Genomic DNA, 19,222 nt, shown 5'->3' with positions numbered 1-19,222 from the left:
TCAGTAGTACAGCTCCTGATCCCACCAGCCTGAGAGAGAAAGAACCACATTGAGATGAATGATATATTCGACGGATGTACAGATGGATAAATTAATGGATGAAGAATATCGACTTACTTCCTGGATGTCTCCTGACTCCTAACTTCCTGATCTCATCGTAGACAAAGATTAGAATCCCATACGGAACGGGAACAAACCACCATTGGACCCTGGACAGAGACAGATATAAAAGAGCCATAAACCATAACATTGTAGCATTATACAGCATTCTACAGTGCTACCATTTGAGTAGCTCATACTCCAAAAATAGATTGATTATACAGTGTGTGTGTGTATGTATATATTCAAGATTCAAGATTTTTATTGTCACTCCATGGTACAAGTATCACGTGTGAAATTCTTGTGCTGTGGACTCCGTTTACAACATAGTACAAATGTAACAGGGCATATGAGTGCAAAAACAACAATAGCAACGAAATTAAAACAAAACGCGTTAACACTAAAATAAAAAGCCTATTTGTCTAAGAAGTACGGAGCGCTCAGCGGGTCGCCCTCTCTCGGCGCCTCCCTCTCTTTTGTCTATATGTGTATGTGTATGTGTGTGTGTGTGTGTGTATATATATATATATATATATATATATATATATATATATATATATATATATATATATATATATATATATATATATATATATATATATTCATTCATTGATTCATTCATTTATTTTATAGTGTGGTGGGTTTGGTTTTCAAATGATGCTCAGCTGAGGTCTTGTGTGGTGTGTTACCTGATAGGCATGAAGTTGAAGATATTGGGCATTCCAGGACAGTAACACAGCAGATTACCCAGGCATAGCTGGAAGACGATGGCCGATAACAGGACACGGTTCCTACACACAAACACACAAGTGATCAATACCCAGTCAGTCACAATCATTAGATTGAGGAGGAGGAGAAGGTTTAGGTTTGCTTTTCCACATGAAATGGATTCACACACACAAATGAAGAGAGGCCTTATTGGATGCCTCTATCTGCATAGAAATGGATGCATGAGGAAAAGTCAGTTCAATGATATGTAATTAAATACAAATGTAATACAATTATAATTATTTATATGATATACTGTATATTAATGGCACGCTCATGAAGCACCAAGGTATAGAAGGGTAAAGGTTGGACAATGCAATGCTACAGGCAACAGCTCAACAAGATATAGAAGGGTAAAGGTTGGACAATGCAATGCTAAAGACAACAGCTCAACAATTTTAAAAGGATATCGTATTCATTTTATGTCATTCAATATCTTCCATTTGGTGGACACTTGGATCCAAGGTGTCTTAGAATACCAGAGTGTCGTTAATTTTTATTTTACTTGTGTCATTGCTGTACCCAATGAGATGAACGCAACCCCCCAGTCCATGGTCTATTCATTGAGGTGTAGAGGGAGTGGAGTCCTAACCCTGGAAGTGTTAGTGCCATGGTGTAGCTATTGAGCTACAGAATGCAGGAGCAGCAATGGGAGTGTACTGACCTGAAGAATCCTTGCTGGAAGAGAGAGAGACGTCGAGTCTTCCTGATCAGCACATCTGAGATCTGACAGATCTCTATACTGACAAAGAACACCGTGTAGCACGTATACTGCTGGTACAGCCTCTGACTGAAGGTCTACAGCACAGGAGGAGACGGGAAGACTTATTTGGTTTCTATCCCAATCGAAAATACAAGACAGATGTTGACAACGTTTGTCCACACTAGTAGAAGGGCCTATAGCAGGGCTATTCAACTGGCGGATGAGTTCTAAGAAAAATAATAAATAAATTAACAATTAAACCTCATTACTTATTACACCCGACTGGTTGTTTTTCAGATGTGATCTAGCTAAAGTGAGCTAAACAAGCCAGATCCACTATGAATGTTTTTCAGGAGATGCTGTGATGTAGCCACAAGAAATGTGCAATATTAATGTTTTTCAGGAGATGGCGCTGTGATGTTGCTAATCAAGAAAGATGGATTATAAATGGTGTTTCAGCAGATGTGTGATGTAGCTAGCTATGTTCTAAACAAGAAATATGGTTAAAATGTTTACAGTAGTTTTCCTTTTTTGCTGCAGTACAATGTTACAATTAAATGCTGTGAGACGTAGCTATACACAAAAGATGCAATATTCATAGTTTTTCATGAGATACTCAGTATTTAATACTGTGCTAGATTCTAAACAAGAAAGAATGTTTACAGTGGTTTTCCTTTCCTGATGCACTATAAATGTTTACAAAGCTGTGGTGTAGCTAAGAGAATTGACCAAATTATATTTCAAATGGCTGACATATGTTGTAGAATACTTAGGTTGGTTTCAAATGTGTTTACTTTTGGGGCTTTAACACAGTTTTTGTTGCACAGAAATTAAGCACTTTTAAATGAAAATTAAGCTTTTGCAATGTAGTGAAATGCAAGTTTTGAAAATTGTGGTGGCGCGTTGTGTCAAGTGTACATATAATGGGATTAATAGTGCGGGGAACGGTCCGGCCCCCGGCCCCTTAGGTTTCTGACAATGTGGCCCCCTGAACAATTTAGTTGAATAGCCCTGGCCTATAGAGTAAAAGGGTCTGTGTGTGTTTATACACACTAACCCATTCCTGTCCGTAGCTGTCCTGTAGGTCCTGGTTACGGACGTCCTCCCACTGAGCACGTAGCCCCAAACACAACAGTGGATACCATCCCTCCTGGGCCTGGGCTGCGAAATAATCTGCAAACCCTGCAAAAGACTGGATCACTCCTACAGAGAGGGGGAGACAGAATCAGGTTTTTTTTTACAAACGTGCACATTCAGTAGTTTGGAAATGATTTAGTTAGTGGCAGCACACATAGAGTACACACACACACACACACACACACACACACACACACACACACACACACACACACAAACCAGGAAGTCGCATATACAGATCAAAATATTCCATACATTAAGGACTCATTAGAACAATGTTTCAATTTACCGTGCAGTTGTAGGAATGTTGTTAATGTGGAAGGTACCGTAGGAGCTATGAGTTTTCTCACTGCTTACAGAGTTGAAAACCTCACACAAGTTTGATCAAATATAGAGAGATGGTAGTACTGGAGAAATATTTATTTTCAGCTTTTCTTTCATTATAGTGCAACCAACTGATATCACACAATAAAACCGATCACATTTCAAAAACTGTTCTACTGTATGTGCACAGGTACAGCTATAATGACTTGGGAGCCGTTTCCAAAGCAGGTCCTAAATGGTAAATGCGTCTGAAAGTGTGTATGAGGCCAGAATAAAAATGCACTTGGATTAGTTTCTCTTGTCACTATTTCTGCAGCCTCGTGTGGTGGACACATTGCATCCTTATGAAGCAAGTATTCCCTTTGATACAATTGGAGACTGCAAATGGTGTTTTGTTAAGCAGCACTAACACAGCCTTACCTATCTGGAAGTATGAGTAGACAGCCAGTGCTTCATTCACCAGCCTGTCACGGCGAGGGTTCCTGGGCTTCAGGTGCATGATGTCACTCTCTGCTTTCTCATAGGCCAGAGAGACAGAGGGGAACTATGGGAAAGAAACCAATCAACAATCAGCTTATCTCTACTGGCTGCAGTGGGGAGGAGAGGATGCTGTTAGGGGAGTGAGGATGAAGATAATGTATACATACTTTAATTAGATTACTCAATGAACGGATTGTGCTGATGCAGATAATAAATGATGTGCATAATAATCATGCGCATTGAAAGTTTCACAAAAACTAGAGACACTCATCTAAAGTGATAATGATGGTAACAATAATGACAATAATTCAATATTTGGTTTCCTGCTTAATTGCTACTAATGACGTGATGACTCACAATGTCAGTGGCCAGTTCAATGAAGAGAATGGTGATGCAGCCCAGAGGAAGAGGCACGCTGCAGGTGATGTAGATCAGATATGGTGCCAGTTCTGGAATGTTCTTGGTCAGCGTGTAGGCAATCGACTTCTTCAGGTTGTCAAAGATGAGACGGCCTAAAGACACACACGCACGCGCAAACACACACACACACACACACACACACACACACACACACACACACACACACACACACACACACACACACACACACACACACACACACACACACACACACAGTGTACTCACTACTGACTTTACATATACTGTACAATAGGTATATATTGTGGATATTGCACATATCCATTCTACACACAATTTCCTTAAAATCATCACAATAACCGAGCTACAATTATTTGAAAACATCACAAAACACATTCTTATCCTGAGACACTATTAAAAGCAAATGAATGAAAAGTGAATAAGGGTAAGAGTGTGTGTGTGTGTGCGTGCGTGCGTGTGTGCGTGCGTGTGTCCCTTCTGTATTTCAAAATCTCACCCTGCTCCACTCCAGTGACAATAGAAGCAAAGTTATCATCCAACAGGATCATGTCTGCGGCATTCTTGGCAGCGTCTGACCCGGAGATGCCCATGGCGATGCCGATGTCGGCCTTCTTAAGAGCCGGAGAGTCGTTCACACCATCACCTGTCACCGCCACAATGGAACCCTGTGGGAGCGGTGAAGAGAATGGAGGAGGGAAGAGATGGATGGAAGAGTCAAACAACATCGCTCTGAAGCCTGGAAATTACGTCGGAACAATACGCATTAGATATGAATGCATGCACACCAGAATTCCCCTAATATTCAAGATAATCAAGTAGGCTATGTCATTTATAAGCTGGCCCATCCCCTGTGTGTGTGTGTATATCAGGGTGCATATAGGCGTACCAGTCGTTGACAACTCTCCACTATAATGAGTTTCTGCTGAGGAGACGTTCTGGCAAACACCATCTCAGGATGATTCCGTAGTGCATCGTCTAACTCCTCACTGCTCATGTCCTTCAGCTGACCGCCGTTGATCACACAGGCACGGGCGTCCCTGCATCCAGACAGACAGACAGACATCAGTACATACACACATACACACACATACACACACACACACACACACACACACACACGAGCGTCCCTGCATCCAGACAGACAGACATCAGTACATACACACATACACACACACACACACACACACACACACACATGCACGGGCGTCCCTGCATCCAGACAGACAGACATCAGTACATACACACATACACACACACACACACACGCACGAGCGTCCCTGCATACACACAGACAGACATCAGTACATACACACATACACACACACACACACACACACACACACGCGCACGGGCGTCCCTGCATCCACACAGACAGACATCAGTACATACACACATACACACACACACACGCACGAGCGTCCCTGCATACACACAGACAGACATCAGTACATACACACATACACACATACACACACACACACACACACACACACACACACGCACGAGCGTCCCTGCATCCAGACAGACAGACAGACATCAGTACATACACACATACACACACACACACACACACACACACACACACGCGCACGCGCACGGGCGTGCCTGCATCCACACAGACAGACATCAGTACATACAGTAAATGCACACAGACACACACAGACAGACATGCATGCATATAGAAAGGCAATATAGATAGGCCAGACATATGTGACAGGAACTGATGTTTTGGGAAACAAGTAGGCCAAGGGCAACTCTACATCACACTTATTGTATATAATGTAAATAGCAGTTAACATCACACTTATTGTATATAATGTAAATAGCAGTTAACATCACACTTATTGTATATAATGTAAATAGCAGTTAACATCACACTTATTGTATATAATGTAAATAGCAGTTAACATCACACTTATTGTATATAATGTAAATAGCAGTTAACATCACACTTATTGTATATAATGTAAATAGCAGTTAACATCACACTTATTGTATATAATGTAAATAGCAGTTAACATCACACTTATTGTATATAATGTAAATAGCAGTTAACATCACACTTATTGTATATAATGTAAATAGCAGTTAACCTGCTTTGTGTACCTTGTGTACCCTTTTTCCCCTTTATTTATTCAGGGGAGTCTCACTGAGAGCAATGCTCTTTTTCAGGAGTGTCCTGTTCACATTCACACACATTCACACCTGGAAGCTGCCCAGTACAATCACAGTCTGATCTGCTGACCACTGAGCAGCTCCACTGGAGCGGTTGGTGTTAAGGGCCTTGCTCAAGGGCACCTCAGTGGTGTAATGAGGGAGGGGCAAGTGCTGACTTTTCACTTTCCCCACCCAGATTTATCCTGCCGGTCCCGGGGATTGAACCCATGACCTTCCGGTCACAAGCTCGCTTCTACCGTTGGGCCACCACTGCCACCTTTGATTGCTGTCCTTGTTTGTTCGTTTTAAGTAAGTAAGTTTTATTTGACAATTTTTTCAAGCACACATAATACTGCTTCACAGAAGACAGATATTATGAAGACAAACAAAAAAACTGTTGAGGATAAAAACACAACAAAGCCACAGGCTTATTTCCATTGTGGTCCTCTGGGGGAAAAGGAAGGGCGATGGCTGACAGGATTGTCAGGTGCAAATACAATACTTACGACTCACAATACATAAATACAAACCTACATATAGCAATTAACATAAAGTACATAGTTATAAAATACAATATACATTCTCGCCCTTTTACAGTGCTGATACAGTACCTACCTATTTTACGAGAGTGGATGCCAACCATTTTTTAATTGCCGTTTGAAACTGCTCTGTGCCTCGATAAGCTTCAGTGATGCCTGAACTTTGTTCCATTCTATGGCAGCAGAGTACAGAAAAGTGTTCTTACCTGCTAGAGTCCTATATTTGAAAAGTCTGATATTAGTTGTGCTGCCTCTCGTGGCATAGCTGTGGATGTCCCTAAAACGGTTAAAGTAGTTGTACAGATATTTGGGAACTGCATTGTGTATGATTTTGTGGGTAAGTCCTAATTTGATTTGGATGATTCTTTTTTGAACTGGGAGCCAGTTTAGCTGTTGGAAATGTGCTGGGCCAAGGTGGGTCCTAATTTAGCTTGTATGCATACCTTTTATTTGTCCTGTGTAAGTACATTGAGAGCAACGTATACCAGAGTGAAATTCCTTGTATGTCTACATACTTGGCCAATAAAGCTGATTCTGAAGGTCATTTTGCGGATTGTAAGCTTTCAAATTTGTCATACATTCAAAATCTGAAAATAGTTGAAGAAGATATTTGAATGTTTGGACTCCTAAAAGCAACATTCAGAGAAAATCGCCCTGAAAGTTTGTGAACAAGTTTGGTTTGCGAACACGGAGTGATCCGAAAACTGTTGTTTGTTATATTGAGTGCATTCTTCAACATCTAAACTTGTGTAATATGAAACAAATAAATAAATCTTGATTTGTGTCATTTCACAGTTGCCTACTTGTGACTCCATTCACCAGACTGTCACATACTGTATCATGGTAATCTCTTTGGTACACACAACATGGCCACAGAAGACTTATAACGTTCCACCGGGGCAAATGAGCATGCTTTGACATTATAGACAGTAACGCATACCTCTTGTTGACTTGCTCTACAGGTATGCGTTTCCTCGTGGCAATGTCTTCCACTGTTTCACTACCTTCTGTGATGATACCAACATTGGCTGCTATCGCCCTTGCTGTGATTGGATGGTCTCCAGTCACCATGACAACCTGAAGTGCCAGGATGTAAAAAGGTTACATAAAAGGGACAGGCAGACAGACAATATTCTTAATCACTATAAAAAAACAATCCTACAGACATTCGGCAGTGACCAGAAATCACAACCGGCCTCATTTCTGTCACCCTTGAAGAATTTTACATTGTGCCAAGTACATTGTGGATTAAAACAGTGTGAACACACCCTGATACCGGCAGTACGACATTTCATCACTGCGTCGGGTACAGTGGCTCTGGGTGGGTCGATCATGGAGATGAGACCAGCAAAGCACAGTCCTGACGTGGTGAAATTCATCTCATCAGCATCAAAACCATAGCCACGAGGAAACTCTTTCTCATTGAGATAGATATGACAGAAACCTGGAAGCAGACGAGAGGAGAGGAGGAAGAAAAGAGAGAGGAGAGAGGAGGCAACCTATTTTACATGGGGATCATTTGATCTCTTATTAGCTATGTACTCATCATTTCATTATAAGCAGTGTTGGGCAAGTTACTTTCAAGACGTAATATACTACATATTACTACTACTTCATTTGAAAGTAATAAGTTACTTTACAATATTACTGTCTGTGTAGATAACTCCTTATGTATTACACTACTTTTGCATTACTTTCACCAAAATAACAGCAGTAGCAGAATGACATCGCCGCCCCAGAACCATCCTGAAAAATAATTTCAACCATCTTGAAATGAGTGTAAACCGTCCAAAATTCTAAATGTTGTCCTTTCCCTTGTTATTGTCATCTATAGTGGTTATTTGCATAAAAACACACAATTTGATTAGGAAATGATTGTATGTTTATTTTAATATGTGCTTTGATTAAAAAAATATATAACTCAATTTGTAACTTCACTTGTGTTACTTGACAAAGTAACTGTTATAATATTACTGAAATCATATTGGTAATAAGTTATATTCCTGAGTTACTGCTAAAAGTAATATTACATGTAATATGTTACTTTTGTAATGAGTTACCCCCAACACTGATTATAAGTTATGTTGCAAATTTGAATGGCAGGCTTGGCAGCAATGCATTTGATGATATTGACAAAGGCTTTGGAGTTTTCCATGCCACTCAAAGATATTTGTGAACATAGCGGGCTACATGGCGAAGCTCTAACCCAGTACTCTCTCTCCCAGTCCTCCCAGGTCCATGTAAGCAGTCTGGAAGGCTTCTTGCCACTGTTCATCCAGTGGAAGCTCCTGGCCTTTGATCAAAATGGTAGAGCAGCGCTCTAAGATGCGCTCTGGTGCCCCCTTCATCACCAAGAGGTAGCGCAGGTCCAGGGGGTCCTCCAACTCATGGACAGACACCTAGGGAGAGGCAGGGAGGACAGAAGGGAGAGCAAGGGATGAAAAGAGAGAGGGGGGAGAGGGAGGCATTTAGTTGTGCTCTTATATCCAGAGTGAATCACAGTAACTTCTAACTTGTAGGCTAACAGGGTTGGGACAGAGAGGGTGGGAGAAGGATGGAAGAAGTACAGAGAGAGAGAGAGAGAGAGAGAGGGAGGGAGAGGAGAGAGAGAGAGAGAGAGAGAGAGAGAGAGAGAGAGAGAGAGAGAGAGAGAGAAGCTCTTCATGGCCTACAAGCCCACAAAGCCTCCTCCTCTCACCTGGAACTTGTTGGTGGAGTTAAAGGGCACTTCCACCACCTTCTTGAAGCGGTTGCGGTAGTCCATGATGTTGCCTATAGTGAGCTCTGTGAACTTCAGGAGAGCAGTCTCTGATGCATCTCCCACCACGATCCTCTGTGTGGGTTTAGTCAGGGTGAGGTAGGCAAGAGAAGATCAGATCAGAAAATCATTGCAGAATACCATCATAATCTGACTGTTACCCAAGGGCTGATTGGGTCCTTATGGCATAAAAAATAGATTGTAGACAGAAATACAATAACCACTTAAAGGAACACTCCGCCCATTTTCAACCAGCTTTGTATCATTAGAGCATCAGTAGTATATCAGAAAACTGTAAACTGTTTTGAAGTCTGTAATTTAATTTGACAGTTATTGAGTGTTAAAGTGTGGACCAGTGACATCACTGGTCCACACTAACTCAAATTAATAACTCATTAACTCAAATCAACTCTCAATAACTGTCAAACTATTCATCATTCATCTAGTTTGACAGTTATTGAGAGTTGATTTGAGTTAATGAGTTATTAATTTGAGTTAGTGTGGACCAGTGATGTCACTGGTCCACACTTTAACACTCAATAAGTGTCAAATTAAATGACAGACTTCAAAACAGTTTACAGTTTTCTGATATACTACTGATGTTCTAATGATACAAAGCTGGTTGAAAATGGGCGGAGTGTTCCTTTAAAACTAATGCTACAGCATCATCCACACAGTTCCTATTGGCTAGAAAGCATCTTGCTTCTTCCTGCTCCTTCTCGAACATAACTATTGTTTTTTTTTATTATTCCAACGTTGTGTTATGATCTTGTTTATGGTTTATCCTTTTACTGTTTTGTGTTATATTGTTGTTCGAGATAAAGAAAGAAAGAAAGAAAGAAAGAAAGATTTGCCACAATGTCGACGACTGATAGATTTATAAATATTTGCCATTTTAATAATAATAATAATAATTGATTGGATTTATATGGCGCCTTTCAAGTCACTCAAAGCGCTTCACATATGAGGGGAGGGAGGGGGAGGGAACTCAACTCATCCACCACTGATGTGTAGCACCCACCTGGGTGATGCACGGCAGCCAGTTTGCGCCAGAACGCTCACCCCACATCAGCCTATCATGGTGGAGAGTTGAGGACTGAATGTGCCAATTAAGTAACGAGGGATGATTAGGTGGCCATGATTGAAGGAAGGCCTGTTGGGAATTTAGCCAGGGCACCGGGGTTACACCCCACAGGGCACCGGGGTTACACCCCACAGGGCACCGGGGTTACACCGGGGTTACACCCCACAGGGCACCGGGGTTACACCCCACAGGGCACCGGGGTTACACCCCACAGGGCACCGGGGTTACACCGGGGTTACACCCCACAGGGCACCGGGGTTACACCCCACAGGGCACCGGGGTTACACCCCACAGGGCACCGGGGTTACACCCCTACTCTTGGGAAGAGTGCCGATGGGATCTTTAATGACCACAGAGAGTCAGGACCTCAGTTTAATGTCTCATCAGAAGGATGGTGCTCACTCATAGGACAGAGTCCCTGTCTCTGCCCTGTGGCATTGGGGAGATTATTCATCAGATCAGATTATTCATCAGACCATTCAGACCAGAGGGAAAGAGCACCTCCTACTGGTCCTCCAACACCACTTCCAGCACCAGTCTCCCATCCAAGGAGTATCCCAGGCCAGACCTGCTTAGCTTAGGAAAGCCAGTAATGTAATGCAGGAGCCACTGAAATCATATTGTATAGTATTCATGTACCTTAGGAATGGGTATTCCTTCTTGATCCGATCTGAATATAGCTCTGTTACACAGACCGGCCACTCTTGCCAGGGAACGCCACGTCTCTGATGACTGGTCAAAACTCTGGCCTGGAGACCACACAGGGACAACAGCGTTATCACAGAGGACCACCCACATGTAACACAACATTCTTCTATCTATCTATCTATCTTATATCTATAATAGGGAGCTAGGGCTCTGTCTGTCTGTCTGTCTGTCCCACTGATTACATCATCACTGATGTCATAAATTCACTCACTCACTCACTCACTCACTCTCTCTCTCTCACACACACACACACACACACACACACACACACACACACACACACACACACACACACACACACACACACACACACACACAAGATACACTAATGATGTCATCAGTGATGTCATAAATTGTGACATCATCAGTGATGTCGGAGGCATTGTGACATCACACACACACACACACACACACACACACAAACCAGTGATGATGTCATAAATTCAGTGATGTCAGAGGCATTGTAGTCTCCTCTCCCTTCCGTCCGAGGAGTCTGGCGCCGCAGGTCTCCATAACTGAGATAAACCCTCCCCTGCTCTGCTCTGCTCTCCCATTGGAGCGACTGTTTCGGTGGCAACCGGATGTCCGCTCCCGGCTTATTACAAGCTCCGTCATTGGCTCCGACCATGTAAATCAGAGCGGCTTCCGCTCCCTCCTCCCTGTGTGTCGCTGTAAATAGTGCCCTGCCGCCGCAGTGAAAACAACAACGCTAATTAGCTAGCAAGCTAACGGCAGAAACCTACATGCTAGCTCGTTGCTACACGCTGAAAAGGGCAAGTTGGATTGTTTGAAACTATTTTCCAAGGGCACTGCCGCTAAGCGCCGCCCATCGCAATCCCACTATGGAGACCTGCGGCGCCAGACTCCTCGGACGGAAGGGAGAGGAGGCTGGCCAGCGAGACTAGACACATTGTGACATCATCAGTGATGTCATAAGAGGTTGTGAGTGATGTCATCAGTGATGTCATAAAAGCAGTTGTGACATCATCAGTGATGTCATAAGATCCCACTGATGATGTCATCATCAGTGCTGTCATAAGAGCAAAATAAAGTCCCAGGGGCAGACACTGAAAGAAGTGAGAGTCTGGCTTCAGACCCCTGTCTTCAGCCATGTACAGCTGTATGTTGGCAGCTCCAGGACAGCTGATCCAGCATCCCTGAAGTATGCCATCAAGGAGCAGCCAGGGCAAGGCCGCGCTGAGTATGCGAGCTTCAGGGCCAGCTTGGCGAACTGCAGGGCGGGCGAGCCTAGGAATCAAGCGTGCATAGCACGCGAGATGCCTAGTTCTTTGAAAATCACTTAACTGTTGAAATTCCAAGCTACATGTTATTTATTTTTATTAGTTTAAGACAAACAGTGTTGATCGATTTAAATGCTAGGAATGACAACAAGCCTAACTTATCTATCTATGCATCCATCTATCTATCTATCTATCCATCCATCCATCCATCCATCCATCCATCCGCTTACCTGACTGATCTTCAGTGGTATCAGCAGCATGGATGTGGTTGTCAAACCACAGGTGAGCTACAGTCATCCGGTTCTGGGTCAGCGTGCCCGTCTTATCAGAACAGATCACTGAAGTGGAGCCTTAACAAACATGCTTAGAAGGTTACATTTATACACATACAGTACATACATACTGGAGTAACTTCATGAAGCCTAGATTGCTGTCATCCACTCAAGGAGCCCAGTCCACATGGGCTGACAAAACACATCTATAAATCATGTTGCAATGTATAATAAACTCATGTATCACACAAAAATACATAGCTGTTTTGGTTAGGCTGTAGAGAAAGCTTTCCACATCTTGTAGTTAGCAAAAAAATAAAATAAAAATAATAATAATAATTTTGCTATACTTTTCAATTACTCAGGTCAATGGGAGGGGGATCAAGCTCTCTTTGGATATGTCTGCTGTACTAACCTAGTGTCTCCACAGCCTCCAGATTCTTCACAACACAGTTCTTCCTGGCTAGACGTTTAGCAGTCAGGGACAGACACACCTGTGAGAGATAGAATTGAATAGAAGGCGGGTAGAATAGAATAGAAGGCGGGTCCTACACATTTTGAGAAGCACATTTCATACAGTAACTCACAGTAACAGTAGCGAGCAGCCCCTCCGGCACATATGCCACCACGATGGCCATGAAGTAGATCATAGCTTCCAGGAAGGAATATCCGATAAACAACGCCACCACAAAGAAGGTAAAGCCGAAAAAGATGGCTAAACCGGCAATGATGTCCACAAAATGTTCGATTTCTATGGCGATGGGTGTCTTCTCATTGCCAACCCCGCTGGCCAAGCTGGCAATCCGACCGATGATAGTGCGGTCACCTGTGTTAATGATCATACCAGTAGCTACACCTGGACAGGAGAGGAGAGGAATGGAGAGCAACAGCACGTGAGTATTTACATCTGAAAGGATAGGAGAGGGCAAGTACTGTCTTGGTGCCCTTGAGCAAGACTCTTAACCCTGCACTGTTCCAGTGTAGCTGCACACCTGGATAAATACAGGTGAGACTAAAAAGAAATTGGTTAAACACCAGTGTCTGTGCACAACCAAACTTCAAACCTGCTTGTAGAGAAGATGTGGTGTGCGGTATCCATAGGGTTCATATGGATACATTTATACACGTATGAATGACTGTATGAAACGGTACCTTCAAGACAGGTGGTCGAGAAGAAAGCAATATTTCTTGTCTCCATTGGATTTTCATGAGTGCATTCTGGAGTCCTGCTCTGTGGTTCAGACTCCCCTGTCAGAGACGAGTTGTCAACCTGACACACAAAAGAGTATTAGTACTATTATGTATGTATGTATGTATGTATGTATGTATGTATGTATGTATGTATGTATGTACGTACGAACGAAAGTCCTCCCTTGCTTTCAAGCTCAGGAGCCGCCACTGGTATGTAGCCTATGTATGTATGTATGTATGTATGTATGTATGTATGTATGTATGTATGTATGTACTGTATGTATGTATGTATGTATGTATGTATGTATGTATGTATGTATGTATGTATTGTGACAGAGTCTGGCTCCCAAAATAGGATCAAGCTCGTTTCTAGTCAGTCCAAACCTGCCACAATAACACAGAACGTCTTTGCACAGAAATATCAAACAAGAAGCCACCAATATGGTCGAGAGCAGCTTACCTTCTAACAGGCCGGGGCGATGACACCTGGACAGCCCGGCCAGATTCAGGCAGCCTCCGCTCATAAGAAAAGAAAAGTCTCACACACACACTAACACGTGAAAACAGAGGGAAAACTAAGAGAGAACAGGGGCTCCAGAGAATCCATGGCTCGGCTTCAAACAATGGCAGAGAGAGCCGCGCACCTGAAATGCCACGGCTATAAATCCTATCATAAGCCACTCCCACTTCCTGTTTGACTCTCTGGGCAAAGACGTAAATGACAATATCATAAATAAACAAGGTGGTCCCTGACAATCACATGTCAATCATATATCACCCTGTAACAGTATGTATGTATGTATGTATGTATGCATACATGTACAGTATATGCATACGTAGATGTACATACATACAGTATGTACTGTATGTATGTACATGTATGTAATGTATGTATGTATGTATGTATGTATGTATGTATGTACAGTATGTATGTATGTATGTATGTATGTATGTATGTATGTATGTACGTATGTATGTGCTCTACCTTGCAGGCCTGAGCGGTAATGATCCGTATGTCAGCAGGGACTCTGTCTCCTCCTTTGATCTCCACCAGATCCCCCACCACCAAATTGTGGGCGTTGATCGGGTCCTTCTTGCCATCACGGATCACCAGAGCTTGCTAAATTCGGGTGGGCGGGGGAGTGAGACAAACAAAGTGAGGGGGAGATGAACACAAGGAGAGAGAGATAGACATGAGTGTCATAAAAACAGTCTTCAGTCTTGGGGTGAAATTATTATTGTTGTTGTACTTTTTCCTGTTCTGTTTGATGATAGTTCTGAAAAAGAGGTCTGGTCCCATGCACAATGAACTTCAACCATGTGCTGACATCATTGCCTAGCTGTGTGATTTTGCTGGTTGGAGTCATATGTTGCTCACCTGTGGCACCAGGTTCTTGAAGCTGGCAATGATGTTGGTACTCTTGAATTCTTGATAGTAGCCAAAGCAACCAGTTACCACCACGACAGCAATTAGGGTGATAGCCAGATACAGCTGAGGGGGAGAGGAGACGTTACTGTAAAAATAGACATTGCTCATTGCTCTTCTCTCTTCTCTCCTTTCCTCTGTTTTCTTGTGCTGCCCCTGCTTAAAGCAATCCACAAAAGCTACAAAAGTTATCTTACAGTATCCCCTGACCATGTCTTTGTCCACTATCTAATAAAGATAAGGCTACCTAAGAAGGGTAAAGATAAAAAGAAAACTATCTTCAAATTGAACGCAACCCTGAGTGATGGAAATAAAACTTACATCGTCAAAGCAGGTGAAGTTTCCTCTCCAAAGTTCGATTCCGAAGGCGATGAAGCAGATGGCTGCAGCAACCCACATCAGACACTGCAGTCCCCCGGCCAGCTGCCTGGCAAACTTGACATACTCTGGGGTTCCTTTAGGAGGCTTCAGTTCATTAGGACCGTCTCTCTCCAAGACCTGATTGGCAAAGGTGGTCGTCATACCCTGTGGATGGTCGGAGGAAGAAAACAGCTGACTGAAGTGATTATAGTTTGGTAGAAATGATTGAAGTTGAGACCAACACTGCTGGCGACAGGATGGACACAGGAGAGACAGATGGGGAGAGAGAAGGATGAAGAAGAGAAAGAGGGAAATTAAATTAAATAAAACTTTCGACCGCAAGTTGAAAGTAGGACAGCAAAGCTTATAAAAAAGATTGAAGGGAGGGGAAGAAAGAAAGAAAGAAAGAAAGAAAGAAAGAAAGAAAGAAAGAAAGAAAGAAAGAAAGAAAGAAAGAAAGAAAGACTCAAACAAACAAACTTACTTTGGTGACACTGGTGTTGTACCTCATTTCCAGCTCTTCAATTGTAATCTCATGGTCATCCTGCAGGAGGAGACAGAGGACACCATGGACTCAGGACAGATTTAAAGGGCACCTTATTGTGGCTCAAGGTGATCTCCTTCATACAGTAGTTGCTTGGTCAAACAACCCAGCAGACACACTGGCATGGCCATTTCCTCACTGGCTGCCATTGTATCAAGACTGGCTGGCATGTGGCTGAGTGTGCTGTGTACAGAAGCATGAAAGACATGGATACAGCTCATTGTGAACTCTCTCAGTGTCTGATATGCAGTACGTCACTTGCATGTGATGTCAATTAAAAACAGCTAATTTCCATGTCAATATCTAATTTGAATGCATCCATTTCCATCCCCAGAAAATGTAATTATTGGAGAAAAAAATTGTTTGGGACCAAGACTAGGCAAAAATGCTTGCTTGCCAAACAAACTGACCAAACCCAGTCTGAAAGAAAGTCTCTTGCAAGCACAAAAATATACATTATGTTCATGAAGATAGGCGGAATGTTAGAAAGATAGACCATGACCTAACCCAAAAGGAATGCATTTTCTCTCTTCGTATTTCTGTCTACTTACTATGTCCATCTCTTTCTTCATGCCCTCCAGTTTCTCCTTCTTCTTCATCTTCTTACTCTTCTTCACCTTAACATCCATCTCTCCATCCATGTCGAACATGTCGTAGGTGTCCTAAGGCAGAAACAGGAAACACACACACACACACACACACACACACACACACACACACACACACACACACACACACACACACACACACACACACACACACACACACACGCAGGCAAGCAGAGAGACAGACAGTCAGACAGGCAGGCATTTATACAGACATGTACTGTATCTGTACTTCACACATTGGTATTCAATCACCTTTTATGAGTGGACACATAGTCCATAGAAAGAATAGACATACAAATATAACAATAAAAAGATAGCACCCAGGAGCACAGTAAGAAAGAAAAACTATAAAAGGCACTTGTACCAATATTTCCACGTATTTGACTGGTATCTCACAGTACCAAAACCTGGATTTGTCGGCAGCACGATAATGGCATTTTCAGAAACATTCAAAGGACAAATAAATGTGTACATCAAATGTCTCAAGAGGTCTCAAGATGTCTCTGAGGTATGTGGCCTAAAGCCATGTCTCTGAGGTATGTGGCCTAAAGCCATTTTCAGCCTCGGGCCCACAGAGCAATTTGACACATTAATGTACAATGTACGGCTTTAGCTCAGGAGGTAGAGCGGGTCGGCCAATGATGCAAGGGTTGGCGGTTCGATCCCCGTTCCCTCCCAGCTGCCGTCGTTGTGTCCTTGGGCAAGACACTTAACCCTCCTTGCTCCCGATGGTGTGTAGGCACCCTGCGTGGCAGCCTGCCGCCATTGGTGTATGAATGGGTGAATGTAGACTATCTACTGATTGTAAAGCGCTTTGGATAAAAGCGCTATATAAATGCAGACCATTTACCATTTACATTGTGTCGATGTCAGCCAAACAATAAGAAAACAATGCATTCTGAAATAACTTCTGACTACTATCCTTTAACTACTATAAAGGTCAAGGGATATCAGTAGCCTTATCTTGTGCAAGTGTACATGCATGTATAGAACATACAAGGATTTGAACCAAAGTGAAAATCAGTTCAAGTAATAACTGACATAAACACTAAACACTATAGACTGTTCGATGACACCTATCATTTATTAATGTCAGCTGATCAGATATTGTTAATTTAGCTGATTGACTGTTTGCTAGAATGTGACATTGACTGACTGACCACTAATTGATGGAGTTATTATTAAGGGTCCTGCCTGAAGGTCTCAGGCTGTGCTCATAAAGGTTGAGTGATATTTCTAGAGCCATAACGTTACCCAGTTGAGCTTTAAGAGAAATCCATATGAAAAGAGACAACATCCACCTCTACTACTAAAAACTAGTTGAGGTCCTTGCCACCTGCTGTTCCTGTTTTGAGGTGTAGCACTCCTCTTCTTGACTTTTTACTAGCTGTCTCTCATGTTGATGAGGCATGCTTTTGATTGTACTGTTTTATTGCATTGGTCTTTTAGATAATTTCTATTTGTCTTAAATTTTCTCCATTTTGAGTTGATGGTGGTCAAATGACAGAAATTTTTGTAATGTATTTGTACTTGTGTATTTTGTACGACGTGTAACGTGCTTTTGCCTTCTTGGCCAGATCACCCTTGAAAAAGAGACCTCGGTCTCAATGGGTTTTTATTTTCTGGTTAAATAAAGGTTTGATTGACTACTGTATCTTCCTTTTCTCTGTCTCGGGGGAAGGAATGTTGTTGAACCTTTTACTATTTTAGTGGTCATGTTTGTTGACTGCATAGAGACTTGCAATAAGGACTCAATATTATCTTACCCAAGATTGTTTTTTTTTTAACCTCCTGACAGACACTGCCTAACCTTTGACTTCCACAGACACTGTGGAGTGACACACACCACTTTTCCCACCTCAAAATAATTGGTCTACTTTCACAGCCAGTAAGAAGCTTATGGCTATGGGTAAATCATCAGGATCTCCTACCTTCTTGCTCATGGTTGCTGGTGTGATGGGGGACGCCTCTCCTAAATCAATGGAGGTCCAGACCACTCGATCCTTCTTCGCCCCCAAAATCTTGGCTGTGACTTAGGTCCAGTCCCAAGCACACACACACACAGTGTCTCTCTCATACAGACACAATGACCAGAACAGGACAAATGTACTGCAAAAGGCCTATATACACTGAACCTCCCCTTTTTATACGCACATGCCTACAAACACCCATAGACAGGCACACACATGCACGCACACGTGCGTGCGCACACACACTCACACACACACACACACACACACACACACACACACACACACACTCACTCACTCACTCACATGTTTTAATATGGTGCCCACCCTCAAGTAGCAACAATGTCACCCCTAGTTGGGTCACCCATACCAGACACACACACACACACACACACACACACACACACACACACACACACACACACACACACACACACACACACACACACACACA

General features: G+C 42.7%; 1 protein-coding gene across 1 annotated transcript; it reads right to left on the bottom strand.

The window, feature by feature from the left end:
• Positions 1-16,840, bottom strand: LOC310777150 (potassium-transporting ATPase alpha chain 1; the record flags this gene model as incomplete). The annotated part of the gene is made up of 23 exons (XM_083637420.1): positions 1-29; positions 118-209; positions 789-890; positions 1,532-1,665; positions 2,628-2,773; positions 3,452-3,575; positions 3,869-4,023; positions 4,407-4,575; positions 4,797-4,947; positions 7,547-7,683; positions 7,875-8,050; positions 8,813-9,005; positions 9,305-9,439; positions 11,088-11,197; positions 12,628-12,747; positions 13,085-13,163; positions 13,257-13,525; positions 13,822-13,939; positions 14,846-14,980; positions 15,239-15,352; positions 15,608-15,811; positions 16,131-16,190; positions 16,742-16,840. 23 exons carry the CDS (start codon positions 16,838-16,840, stop codon positions 1-3), a joined length of 3,051 nt encoding a protein of 1,016 aa, XP_083493546.1.
• Between the last annotated feature and the right edge of the window lie 2,382 nt (positions 16,841-19,222).

Source organism: Poromitra crassiceps (genome assembly GCF_964638095.1).
Source record: "Poromitra crassiceps genome assembly, chromosome: 1".
NCBI classification, from domain to species: Eukaryota; Metazoa; Chordata; class Actinopteri; order Beryciformes; family Melamphaidae; genus Poromitra; species Poromitra crassiceps.
Note: the sequence above shows the minus strand (reverse complement) of the source record. Positions and strands in the feature narration are given on the sequence as shown.